Genomic DNA, 11,102 nt, shown 5'->3' with positions numbered 1-11,102 from the left:
AGGCAGGAAAAACCAAAGGCATGAATACAGATTGGGTGAGACCTGGCTTAAAAACAGTAACTGTGAGAGGGAGCTTCGAGTCCTAATGGACAATCACTTGACGATGAGCCAGCAGTGTGCAGCAGCAACCAAAAATGCTAATACAATCCTGGGTTGTATAAACAGAGGCATATAATCAAGATCACGTAAAGTACTAGTACTGCTTTACAAAGCCCTAGTAAGACTACACCTGGAATACTGCAGCCAATTTTGGTCACCATATCACAAAAAGATGTTGAAAGTTTGGAAACAATTCAGAGAAGAGCAACTAAGATGATCAAAGGCCTGGAGGCTAAAACATAGAATGGCTGGGGACTTGGGGTTGGATAGTCTAAAGAAAAGAAGAAATAGGGGACACATGATAGCAGTATTCCAGAATCTGAGGGGCTGCCCCAAAGCAGAAGGGGTCAGGTTGTTTACCAGAGCACCAGAGGGAAGGACGAGAAACAATGGTTGAAAACTGATCAAAGAGAGAAGCAACCTGGAATTAAGGAAAAACTTCCTGACAGTGAGGACAATCAACCAGTGGAACAGCTTATCCCCAGAAATCGTGGATGCTCCATCACTGCAGATTTTTAAGAAAAAACTAGACAATCACCTGTACGAGATGGTATAGGTTCTCCTGCTGGAGCAGGGGGCTGGACCTCCCTCCAGGGTCCCTTCCAGCTCTATTCTATTCTATTCTATTCTATTCTATTCTATTCTATTCTATTCTATTCTATTCTATAAGATACAAGTTAATTTTATTTTATTTACATGCATGTAATCAATAATATAACAATACTGTCTAGAGCAGCCCCATGCAAGACACGAAATAAATTTAACAAATAAATTAAATAAAAATAAATAAAATATTCTGGATTCCTAGAATAATGATTTTTATTTTTATTTATTTATTTACTCCATTTCTATAGCTGCCCAACTCAACCAAGTGATTTTGAGCCAGCTATAATGGTTGTGGGTATTCTTGTGGTTATTGTTTTTACAGCAGCCATGTATGTTTATACACCGTGTTAATCCAATTGGAAAGTGATGAAAGGATGATTGACCATAAGGGAAGCCTCCAAATTCTATTCAATAGATCAGTCTATCCACTTATAGACCTCAAGATCAATTCCTCAACCTCCCACAGCAAATTTAAAAAGTTTCCTGTGGCATCTTACAAACATGTTTGCTTCAGCACTTCTACAAGTAAAGTTAACAACGCCTAGTTATCACAGACACTATGATTAAGTCACCAGGCCAATCCTCCAGTGGCTCTCAAGATAATTCTGAAGGAAATACCAGCAGCAAACTGCAGAATAGATATATAAACCTCCAATATATTGTTCCCAGCTGAGGACCTTTCATCCAAATTGGTTGAAGTCTTCCACAGCCACTGCAGAGTCAGTAAGAGAACTGCTGCCAAAAGTTGGGGGCCTTAGGATTTTGTATCTATTTGCTGTTCACAACACAAATATTTTTAGACTGTTGATCAGCCAATGCCTATTGGCCTATTGCCAATTCCAGAGTGGACAGATTCTGCCAGATTTCAACAAGTAGGGCTACCTACATGGTCCCACACATGTAAGATATATGAGGACAATAATCTTAAAGGAAAGTCTATTAAAATTCTGCAAAAGCCATAAAGCCTGAGGATCAAGACAAGATATTGTGGTGGACAAGAGGCTGAAAACCAGGTATTCTGATCAAGAACATCTATGTCCAGTCACACTTTGAGCATCCGGGCAACCGGACACAGAAGAAGCTAAAGTTTAGGAACAGATCAATTACTGAGGCATGACAGATCTCAACACCTGTAGCAGTTGTTTTGCTGACATCCTGTTTGCATCAAGGCTTTTTGCACCACCAGTACAGTAGAAGTCAAATGAGCAGGAATGTTGGGGATTATTGTCATATTACTCTTTCCAGAATGGGTCATGAAGGTACAATCTCTTAAGTGCACTGGAGATAAAGCCATTGAAATTCCCCAGGAATGGTACCAAGAGGGAGAACTTCTCATTGGTGGATTGATGTCTCATTTCCATTACCTGTTCCCCCAAATTATTTTCGATAAGCATCCTTCTGAGGAATCAGTTAACATCCCATTGTAAGAAATCACTCTCTTATCTGATTTTAAATGAATCCTGCTCTCTTCTTGTATTAGGTTGTATTATCATGTGATAAAGAATATACATGTATCATGGGCATATTCTTTATGGCAGCTTGATAAATACCATGTTTCCCCGAAAATAAGACCAGGTCTTATTTTTATTTTTATTTTTTTCCTCCAAAAGAGGCATCAGGTCTTATTTTCAGGGATGTCTTACTCACCTCTGGCACCGCCAGCACCGCCCAGGAGATCAACGTCCTCTGGGGGCGAAAAAGTAGCTTCATTCTACAGCTGCATTCCGGCCTGCATTTTGTAGTCAGGCCTTTCCAGAAGGCCTCTGTAGCCGCATACCGAGCTATGGATTCAATCCAGGGGCCTTCTGAAATGGCCTGTAACTGAGAAATGCAGGCCTGGCTGCAGAAGATGCCGCAGAGGAAGTGGGTTGGCGAGGAGAGGCCTGGCTGCAAGGTAAGTGGGTGATTGGCCGTGGGGCAGCTCCACACTCCCACCCCTGCCCTAGCTTGATTTTTAGGTGTGGACCTCATCCCAAAACTGGGGCTTATTTTGGGAGTAGAGCTTATATTAGGCCCACCCCCAAAAATCAAGCTAGGGCTTATTTTGGGAGTAGGTCTTTGGGGAAAACATAGTAGAAATGATTTATTAACTCAACATCCTATTTTCTATTTTAACACAAAGCCAAAGGTGCAAGCAGCTATTCTATGGGCAAGCAGCTATTCTATGAAAAACTTAACCCTCTTCCTGGTTGGAGAAAAAAAAGCATCAGTCCTAATTCACCTTAACATTAAAAGCACTATAATATTTTAGATATACCCTTTTCTATCCTCAACCTTTCCTTAGACCATTAGATCCAGAAATGCATTGACAGGGGAATGAAAAATAATTTCCAAAACTTTTGGGAGGCATTAGTTATTAATATCATATCTCTAATATTTTTAACTGATTAGACTTTTGAGGTCCACCTGTTCTATTTCAAAATATCACAGAGTTTCTTATAATCTTTGAATGAGCAATGCAAACGGGAAACACAAATTTTCACCAGAAGGGAAGAAACATGAATTCTTCTTCTCACAATCTTCTCTGAAGCTCTTACAGCAGAAACAATTCTCTGTGGGAAGAAACATGAATTTCTAAATATGTGGCTGTGTTCCTCAACTCCACTTTCCTCATCACTGAGATTCTCTGTAATATTTAATCATACGTTAGTTCCACTTGGTTCAGATTCTCACTGAAAAATCAACCCATTCCATTTTTTTTTCCAGCTCAGTAATCTGTTCAAAGTTTTGGGACACATCTTCTAGAGAATTTATTGATTACTGCTACCCAGTACATTTTTTTCAATACAAAGAGCAAAATGTTTAATTCTGATATCATTGAATGATATTAGATTGTGTAATAATTAATAAGGTGAATGTGTTCTAATTGTAGATCAAATGAATATTTATAAAGGACTAAAATTCTCATGACAAAGTTTAGATGAAAATAATGTCTCCTTTCTAAAAGCAAGAAAAAATGGATTTTTAGGGGGATTAGACCTCTTTCACATGACATCTATTCAGCAATTTCAGGAATTTATATCTCCCTTTTGTAAAGACTTTCATGGTTCCTCCAATTGTTCCAAACAGAACCCATGACATTATACTCAACTGCACAGAAGAACTTTGCTTTAATTTTTCTGGATGTCGCAGTTTAAGAATCTGTTAAAACATACAATTAAACAATCCACTTTATATTAGATACGAATCTTGAATCTACAGACAAACTGTGGAAATTCAACAATACAGTCTCCAATACACATAATGCAAGGGCAGTCTAAGAAAGCAACATCACAATTTATTTACTTTGTTTTAGAATAGAGTTGGAAGGGACCTTGGAGGTCTTCTAGTCTCAAGCAAGAGAACATATCTCTTTAATACCATAATGTATAGCACAATTCTCTTTTGAAACAAATCCTTTTATTTGCAGTGTTGTGACAAAGTTCTACCAACACATCTTGGCATTAGTCTTTGCAGTGAAAGAGATAAACAAGGATCCCTACATCTTGCCCAACATTACTCTTGGATTCCATATCTATGACAGCTATTCTGATTCTCGAATGACATATCGTACCAGTCTGGACCTGCTTTTTAAATTGCATAAAATTGTGCCTAACTATATTTGTGAGACTGAAAAGAAAATGATGGGAATCATTGGAGGGATGAGCCCTGAAACTTCCATACGCATGGCAGAAATTCTGCAGCTTTTCAAGATTCCTCAGGTTAACTATAAATTAGGCAGAATGGGACAACTCGCCATGGCCAACTTACTGCAGGACAACACCACAAGACAACTCAACTATTATTACTAATATTAATAATGTTAATAATATTATGAGGGCTGTAGAGGACAGTCATCTTGCATTAAGTTATCCCATAGCAAATTGTCCTGCAGCATGTTACCTGTCACAAGTTGGTGGTGACAAATTGTCCTATACCCTAGATTAAGATGGGTGGACTTGTGAAATTATTATCACACAGGTTATCAGCTATACATTTCCCTTTCAAGGAACAATTTTATGGTTCATCAGTGAAGAAGTGTAGAATATATAAGAAACAATGTAAGGTGTAGAGTGTGATTAATATAAGTTTTGCTTCAGTATATGGCTGCTTTCAGCAATTGCAAGATGAATCCACACATGCAAAAATTTAGAGAAATGTTTGAATGTGTGTGGTCATGCTACTTATCATTAACTGCCTCATTGATTTCAATTCATATATTTTAAGCATAATGTGCACAAATAACTTAGTTTAGCTGCAGCTAGCTGAAGGAGAGATAGATAAACAGGTAGGTAAACATATCACTCATTCCTCCATTCATTTATTTAGATCTCATATGGCTCATTTGAATTGGCAGTGACTGATGAATCATTTCCACCCCCTTTTTATCGCATGGCACCCAATGAAGCTCTCCAGCATGAGGGTTTAATCCAGCTCTTTCTATTCTTTGGATGGAAGTGGGTAGGACTTGTCATTGTAGATGACGAACATGGAGAACATTTTATACAAACTCTGGAACCTATGCTCTCGCGAAATAAAATCTGCTCTGAATTCACGGAAAGAGTTGACAGAAATTTCCATTTTTATGAACTATTTGACATGATTGAAAAAACTGTGAGTCATATTACCTTGTTCACAAAGAAAGTAGCAAATGCAGTTGTTATATATGGAGAAAATATAGTCTTTATGTGGCTAGCATCTGCTCTACTAGTGACCCCAATTATTCTTCCAACAACCTTTAATTCTTCAGAGACACTTTGTACAAGAAAAGTGTGGATCACAATGGCCCAAAATGACTTTACATTACATTCCTTACAAAAGGCTCTTGATATGCAAATGTTCCATGGAGCCATTTCCTTCTCCATTAGCAAAAAAGAACTTCCAGGTTTCCAACAATTTATACAGGCTATCACCCCTTCTTGGGAAAATCAAGATGGCTTCATTAGAGATTTCTGGCACCAAGCTTTTGACTGCACACCAACAAATAATGGTGTTTCTCAGGATGAGGAATGTACTGGAAAGGAAAGACTGGAGGACCTTCCTGCACCCTTCTTTGAAACCAGCATACTTGGCCATAGTTATAGTATCTATAATGCTGTCTATGCTTTGGTTCAAGCCTTACAAACTGCTTACACAATTAGGACACATCAGAACATACAAAAGGACAGGGATCAAGTGCGATCAAAGATTGTAGAAGCCTGGCAGGTAAGAGTTGCACCTTCTCAATTCTCTTTTAAAAGATTCTTCATGGTTACAACAGAGTGCCAGGACTTAATTTGTCAACAGATCATTGTAGGCCAGCTTCCTGAACATCACTGATGTTCACCTTTGTTCAAAGTTCATAGATTACAAATGTTGACCCATTGAACATATTATCTTTTACCTACACATCCCAGTTTTTCTCTTTTCTCTCTATCCAAATAAAACAACTGTTCTTCAACTTTCCTCTGCCTTTCTTGTTCTCTGCAGTAGATTTTCTTCCCATTGCTTCTTCTTACTCTTTTCCTTTCTCAATTATCAGTGAAGAATATCACTGAATACCATTTTTAATATTTTATATGGAATATGGTCCAATAATACAATTAAATTGCTTCAATGCTTCTTTTCATACTTTTATACTTTTTATTCCTGGGGGAGAGGGATTCACATTTCAAAAGGGGTATTGTTTGAGGCAACTAGAAAACATACCTATTTCTATGGAAAGAGAAGAAAAGAGCAACAAAGATGATTAGGAGGCTGGAGGCTAAAACATATGAAGAACAGTTGCAGGAATTGAGTATGGCTAGTCTAGTGAAAAACAGTTCTATAGGAGGTATGATAGAAGTGTTCCAATATTTGAAGGGCTGCCACAAAGATGAGGGGGCCAACCTATTTTCCAAAGCACCAGAAGGCAAGACAAGAATCAATGGATGGAAAATATTCAAGGAGAGAAGCAACTTAGAACTAAAGAGAAATTTCCACTGGTTAGAACAATCAATCAGTGGAATGGCTTGTCTTCAGAAACTGTGGGTGCCCCATCAATGGAGGCTTTCAAAAAGATACTGGACATTTGTTGATTGGACTAGATGAACTCCAAGGTCCCTTCCAACTCTGTTATTCTATATTCTATGGTCTATGCTCTCTTTAACCCTTTATGCTTTTTCTTCTGCAAGCTCCACCCGTTTCTGCAGAGAATTTCCTTCAACAACAATGCTAGAGATGAAATTAAGTTAAATGAAGATGGAGCATTACAAGGTGGTTTTGACATTGTAAACCTGGTCACTTTCCCAAACAACTCTTATATCTACATCCCAGTTGGAGAAATGGATCCACAAGCTCCTTCAGGAAAAACCTTCCACATACATCCAGACAAAATCCAGTGGCATCATGAATTCACTCAGGTACTATCACAATAACATGGGCTAAAAGAACCCATCTAGTCTTTCCTTTAGTCCATAGATGGCAATTAGCTCATGAGCCCAATTAAATTTCAGTCCATCTCTTTCAAAGGTGTGCATTCTATTACTGGACTGCTTCATAATGTATATTCTCATTTTTTAGAGTTTCTAACATGTGAAAGGAAATTTACTTTCACTTAATGGGAGAACCCCAGCACCATGTCAAGAAGGAAGTATTGATATCTAAACCTTCATTCCTAACAAGGAACTCCTATGTAGCCACAGCTGAATGATATATTTGATGCTGGCAGTGGCAAAGACTCCTCTTCTTCCTGTAAAGCAAACCATAACGACTTCATGTTCCCAGCTCAGATCAGACCCTCAAGGTTATGGACTGTTTTCAAAAATTGTCATGATATTAAAGTCCTGCCCAAGAACATGGGATAGGCAAATGTTGTTGTTTTGTGCTGTTAAAGATTTCATCATAGAATTTATTCTGTTCCACGTAAAGCTGCTGTTACCAACTGATTGGTGGTTGGCAGTATCAAAATCACCATCAGTCAATATCCAAAGGCAGCTTTACTTGAAACAGCTTATAACAAGGGACAATATTTTTAATGCCATCAAACACCATCTCCTTATCCCAGATCCTTGGGAAGGACTCAATAATGGTTAAAAATGTCACATCCAGTGTAAACATCTGGATGGTTGTGCAGATAATAATAATAATAATAATAATAATAATAATAATAATAATAATAATAATAATAATAATAATAATAATAATAATAATAATAATAATAATAATCATCATCATCATCATCATCATCATCATCATCATCATCATCATCATCATCATCAGATTACACTCATATGCCACCTAACTCCTGGGCAGTTTACCAACTGTTAAAAAGTATTTTAAAACAAGAAACCATACACCTCTAAACAGCACAAAAGATCCAAGATGGTTGACAAAATGATCTCAATAAGAACAAGGAAAAGAAAAAGGCATCAATCATCTTTGCCTGGAGAAACATCATATCTTCTGGAACATTTCAAATGGGAATAGGGTGGTGGAGATTTGAATATTTATTGATTGATTGATTGTTGAATTTATTTGCTGATCATCTCATGGGTCAAGATGACTCTGAGGATCATACAAGAAGATGACACACAAACTATTGACAATTATACTTATGCTTCAAGTAATCAGGCCCTCTACTATGTAGGAGTTTATAGGTAATAACCAGCACATTGAATGTGGAGGAATTGACAAATAATCAAGGTATGGATATCAATGTGAATCTCAAGCACAGGAAATCAGGAGTCCAGGCAGTTCAAATGAATATATAGGTTTATTACATGCTAGAGGTCTCTACAAGAATCTGAATTAATAGTCAAAGCAAGTTGATGGTAAATAAGCATCAACAGAATTCAAGGAGGGCTGGACATAGATGTCTTGTGAGTGCAAAGAGACTGCAAACTGATGATGTGCTTGACCCATTCCTCATTCTCAGCCTGGCCATCTTCTACAGTGCACTGTGTTTCGTTAATAAAACTTCAGCTAAACTAAAAACAAATGAAATATGTTCTTGGTTCTGGCAAACTTTTCATATTAAATTGTTTGTTTTATAATAGGACTATAAAGAGTTTCATTCACATTCATTGGCTGAAAGACACAAATAAAACAAAAGGTTAATAATACCACTTTTTTCTATTTGGGGATAGCTACCTCCTCTCTCTTTATGTAATGATCACTGTCCTCTTGGAAAAAGAAAGAACAAGACTGAAGGGCAGAAATTTTGCTGCTATACTTGTGCTCCGTGTCCAGAAAAGATGATATCCAGAGAAATGGGTAAGATTCATTCCATCCCAATGGACCTATGCCTTAAAGTTCATTTCTGCAGCCTGTCTCCTACTTAACAAGAATCTCTTCAATCTTATTGCTTGCTGTATTGGTGCATCTCAAAGCAAGAAAAGGAAGAGATACTAGTGATATACTGTAGCCTGTCTCTCTATCCTTGAGCTTGAATCTAATTAAAGTGATTGGGCACCTTATATGAAGCAAGCAGTCATCCAACAGGACATTTCCTAATCTACTATCCTCTAGTTCTACTGCCTGTTTTCCAGGATCTAAAGCTTCTTCTTTCTCTTTTCCATTAGATGACAGACATTTAGAAAATGTGGCATACTTGCTCAGAAATGCTACTAAACCTAATGCATTCCAATAGGCCAACATGATTGAAATGTAGGAAAATCTAAATTGTTTTTTCTGTCAGTATTCATTTATTTACATGTAGGTTGAATAGAGAGTTACAAAAGGATTTAGAAAACATTTACTTTGCAAGGAACTCCAGAAAAGCAATCCTGAAACTTAGGAAAAATGTAATTCTGATCAAAAATTTCTTTCTTCTTTTCAGACATGGAGAATTGTGACAGTTGTCCAAAGGATCAATTTCCAAACCAAGCTCATGATGAGTGCATTCCAAAATCAACGAATTTCCTCTCCTTTGAACAGCCACTGAGCATTACTTTGGTGTCTCTGGCTCTTTTTCTTGCCCTGTTTACAGCTTTGGTGTTTACAGTCTTCATCAACCAACGGGACACTCCCATTGTCAAGGCCAATAATCGCAACCTCACCTACCTTCTACTTGTCTCCCTCTTTCTCTGTTTCCTCTGCTCACTTCTGTTCATTGGACACCCCAATACGGTGACCTGCCTCCTCCAACAAACAACATTTGGCATCATCTTCTCTATTGCAATCTCTTCTATATTGGCCAAAACCATCACAGTCATTGTAGCATTCCTAGCATCAAAGCCAGGAAGCCTATTCCACAAATGGGTGGGGCAAAAGTTGGCCTATTCTATTATCTTTTTCTGCTCCTTCGTTCAAGTAGGAATTTGTATTGGTTGGCTGGGTACGTCTCCTCCATTTCCTAGTTTGGACGTGGAGACACTCCATGAAGAAATCATTGTAGAATGTCATGCAGGCTCCATCACCATGTTTTACTGTGTCTTGGGTTACGTGGGCCTCTTGGCTCTTCTCAGTTTCACTGTGGCCTTCCTAGCTAGAAAGTTGCCAGACAGTTTTAATGAAGCCAAGTTCATCACTTTCAGCATGTTGGTTTTCTGCAGTGTTTGGCTGACCTTTGTTCCCACCTACCTGAGCACCAAAGGAAAGTACATGGTGGCCGTAGAGATCTTCTCTATCCTGTCTTCCGGTGCTGGCTTACTGGGATGCATCTTCACCCCCAAATTCTATATAATTATATTTAGACCAGAACTCAACACAAGAGAGCATTTAATACATAAGAAATAGAAAAAGAACAAGAACAAGATCCAATTTTGAACAAACCAATTGTTCTTAGATCTTATCATCTAATAACGTGCTATTATCTTATTATTATTAGTTAACTAGATCGATACTTACAGCCATCATCATAAACATCAATAAAAAGAGTAATCTGATGGAGCTGTGTATATGTTTCAAACAGTTACAGAGTTATCATTAATTATCATTAGTACAGATAAAAGTAATCTATTAGGAAATAAATTATTTAGGTAGATAATAAAGTTAAAACAGACATGGCTGCATTTGTCTTTCACCTAAGAATTCTTCAGAGCCTGTTGTATCTTTTCTGGAAAGGTATATTAATTTTGCAGGAAGAAATTTTCCATATGCTTTAATTAAATTGTTCTATTTTGGTTTTTATTTTTTTACAAACCAATTTTTGAGAGGAAAAAGAATTGTGTCTACATCAAGATTAACATTAGAGATGTGCTGGCTCATTGGCTTAATCACGCTAGAGGTAGTTTCTACTAGGACAGTTTGAGTCCTAGCACTGCATGTTGGGATGAATTCCACTCACTTTAGCTTCTCTCCATCTAACCGTTCAAAAGCATGCTCTATGTGAGTAGATAAAATAGGTATCACTTCAGTGAGGAGATGAGCTTGTTCTCTGTGCAGACAGTCAGATTCCTGCCCTCTGAACCTTCCCAGTTATGGCACCCATTTGTGAAGCAGATACAGGAAGGGAGAGG

The 11,102-nt window shown here is 37.7% G+C and overlaps 2 protein-coding genes across 2 annotated transcripts in view; both read left to right on the top strand.

The window, feature by feature from the left end:
- Positions 1–643, top strand: part of LOC107289421 (vomeronasal type-2 receptor 26-like) — a gene marked incomplete at its 3' end in the record, with an annotated part of 14,523 nt that extends 13,880 nt beyond the window's left edge. The window contains exon 8 of the mRNA XM_015818178.2: positions 602–643. Within this exon, the coding sequence (XP_015673664.2) occupies positions 602–643 (42 nt within the window). The remainder of the gene's footprint in view (positions 1–601) is intronic.
- A 1,315-nt stretch (positions 644–1,958) lies between these two features.
- LOC107289420 (vomeronasal type-2 receptor 26-like) lies at positions 1,959–10,380 on the top strand. Its single transcript, XM_015818177.1, has 6 exons — positions 1,959–2,128; positions 4,115–4,406; positions 5,014–5,889; positions 6,837–7,064; positions 8,790–8,916; positions 9,482–10,380. The coding sequence occupies exons 1-6, from the start codon at positions 1,959–1,961 to the stop codon at positions 10,378–10,380; spliced, it is 2,592 nt and encodes an 863-aa protein (XP_015673663.1).
- The last annotated feature ends 722 nt before the right edge of the window (positions 10,381–11,102 follow it).

Source organism: Protobothrops mucrosquamatus, unplaced genomic scaffold (assembly GCF_001527695.2).
Source record: "Protobothrops mucrosquamatus isolate PMUCROS unplaced genomic scaffold, P.Mucros_1.0 scaffold695, whole genome shotgun sequence".
Classification (NCBI taxonomy): Eukaryota; Metazoa; Chordata; class Lepidosauria; order Squamata; family Viperidae; genus Protobothrops; species Protobothrops mucrosquamatus.
Note: the sequence above shows the minus strand (reverse complement) of the source record. Positions and strands in the feature narration are given on the sequence as shown.

Excerpts from the sequence above, each read along its gene's own strand:
- LOC107289420 (XM_015818177.1), top strand. The coding sequence starts at position 1,959 with ATGAAGGTACAATCTCTTAAGTGCACTGGAGATAAAGCCATTGAAATT. Across the intron at positions 4,407-5,013 it reads AGCTTTTCAAGATTCCTCAG|ATCTCATATGGCTCATTTGA; the intron begins GTTAACTATAAA and ends TCATTTATTTAG. Across the intron at positions 7,065-8,789 it reads GGCATCATGAATTCACTCAG|CTACCTCCTCTCTCTTTATG; the intron begins GTACTATCACAA and ends ATTTGGGGATAG.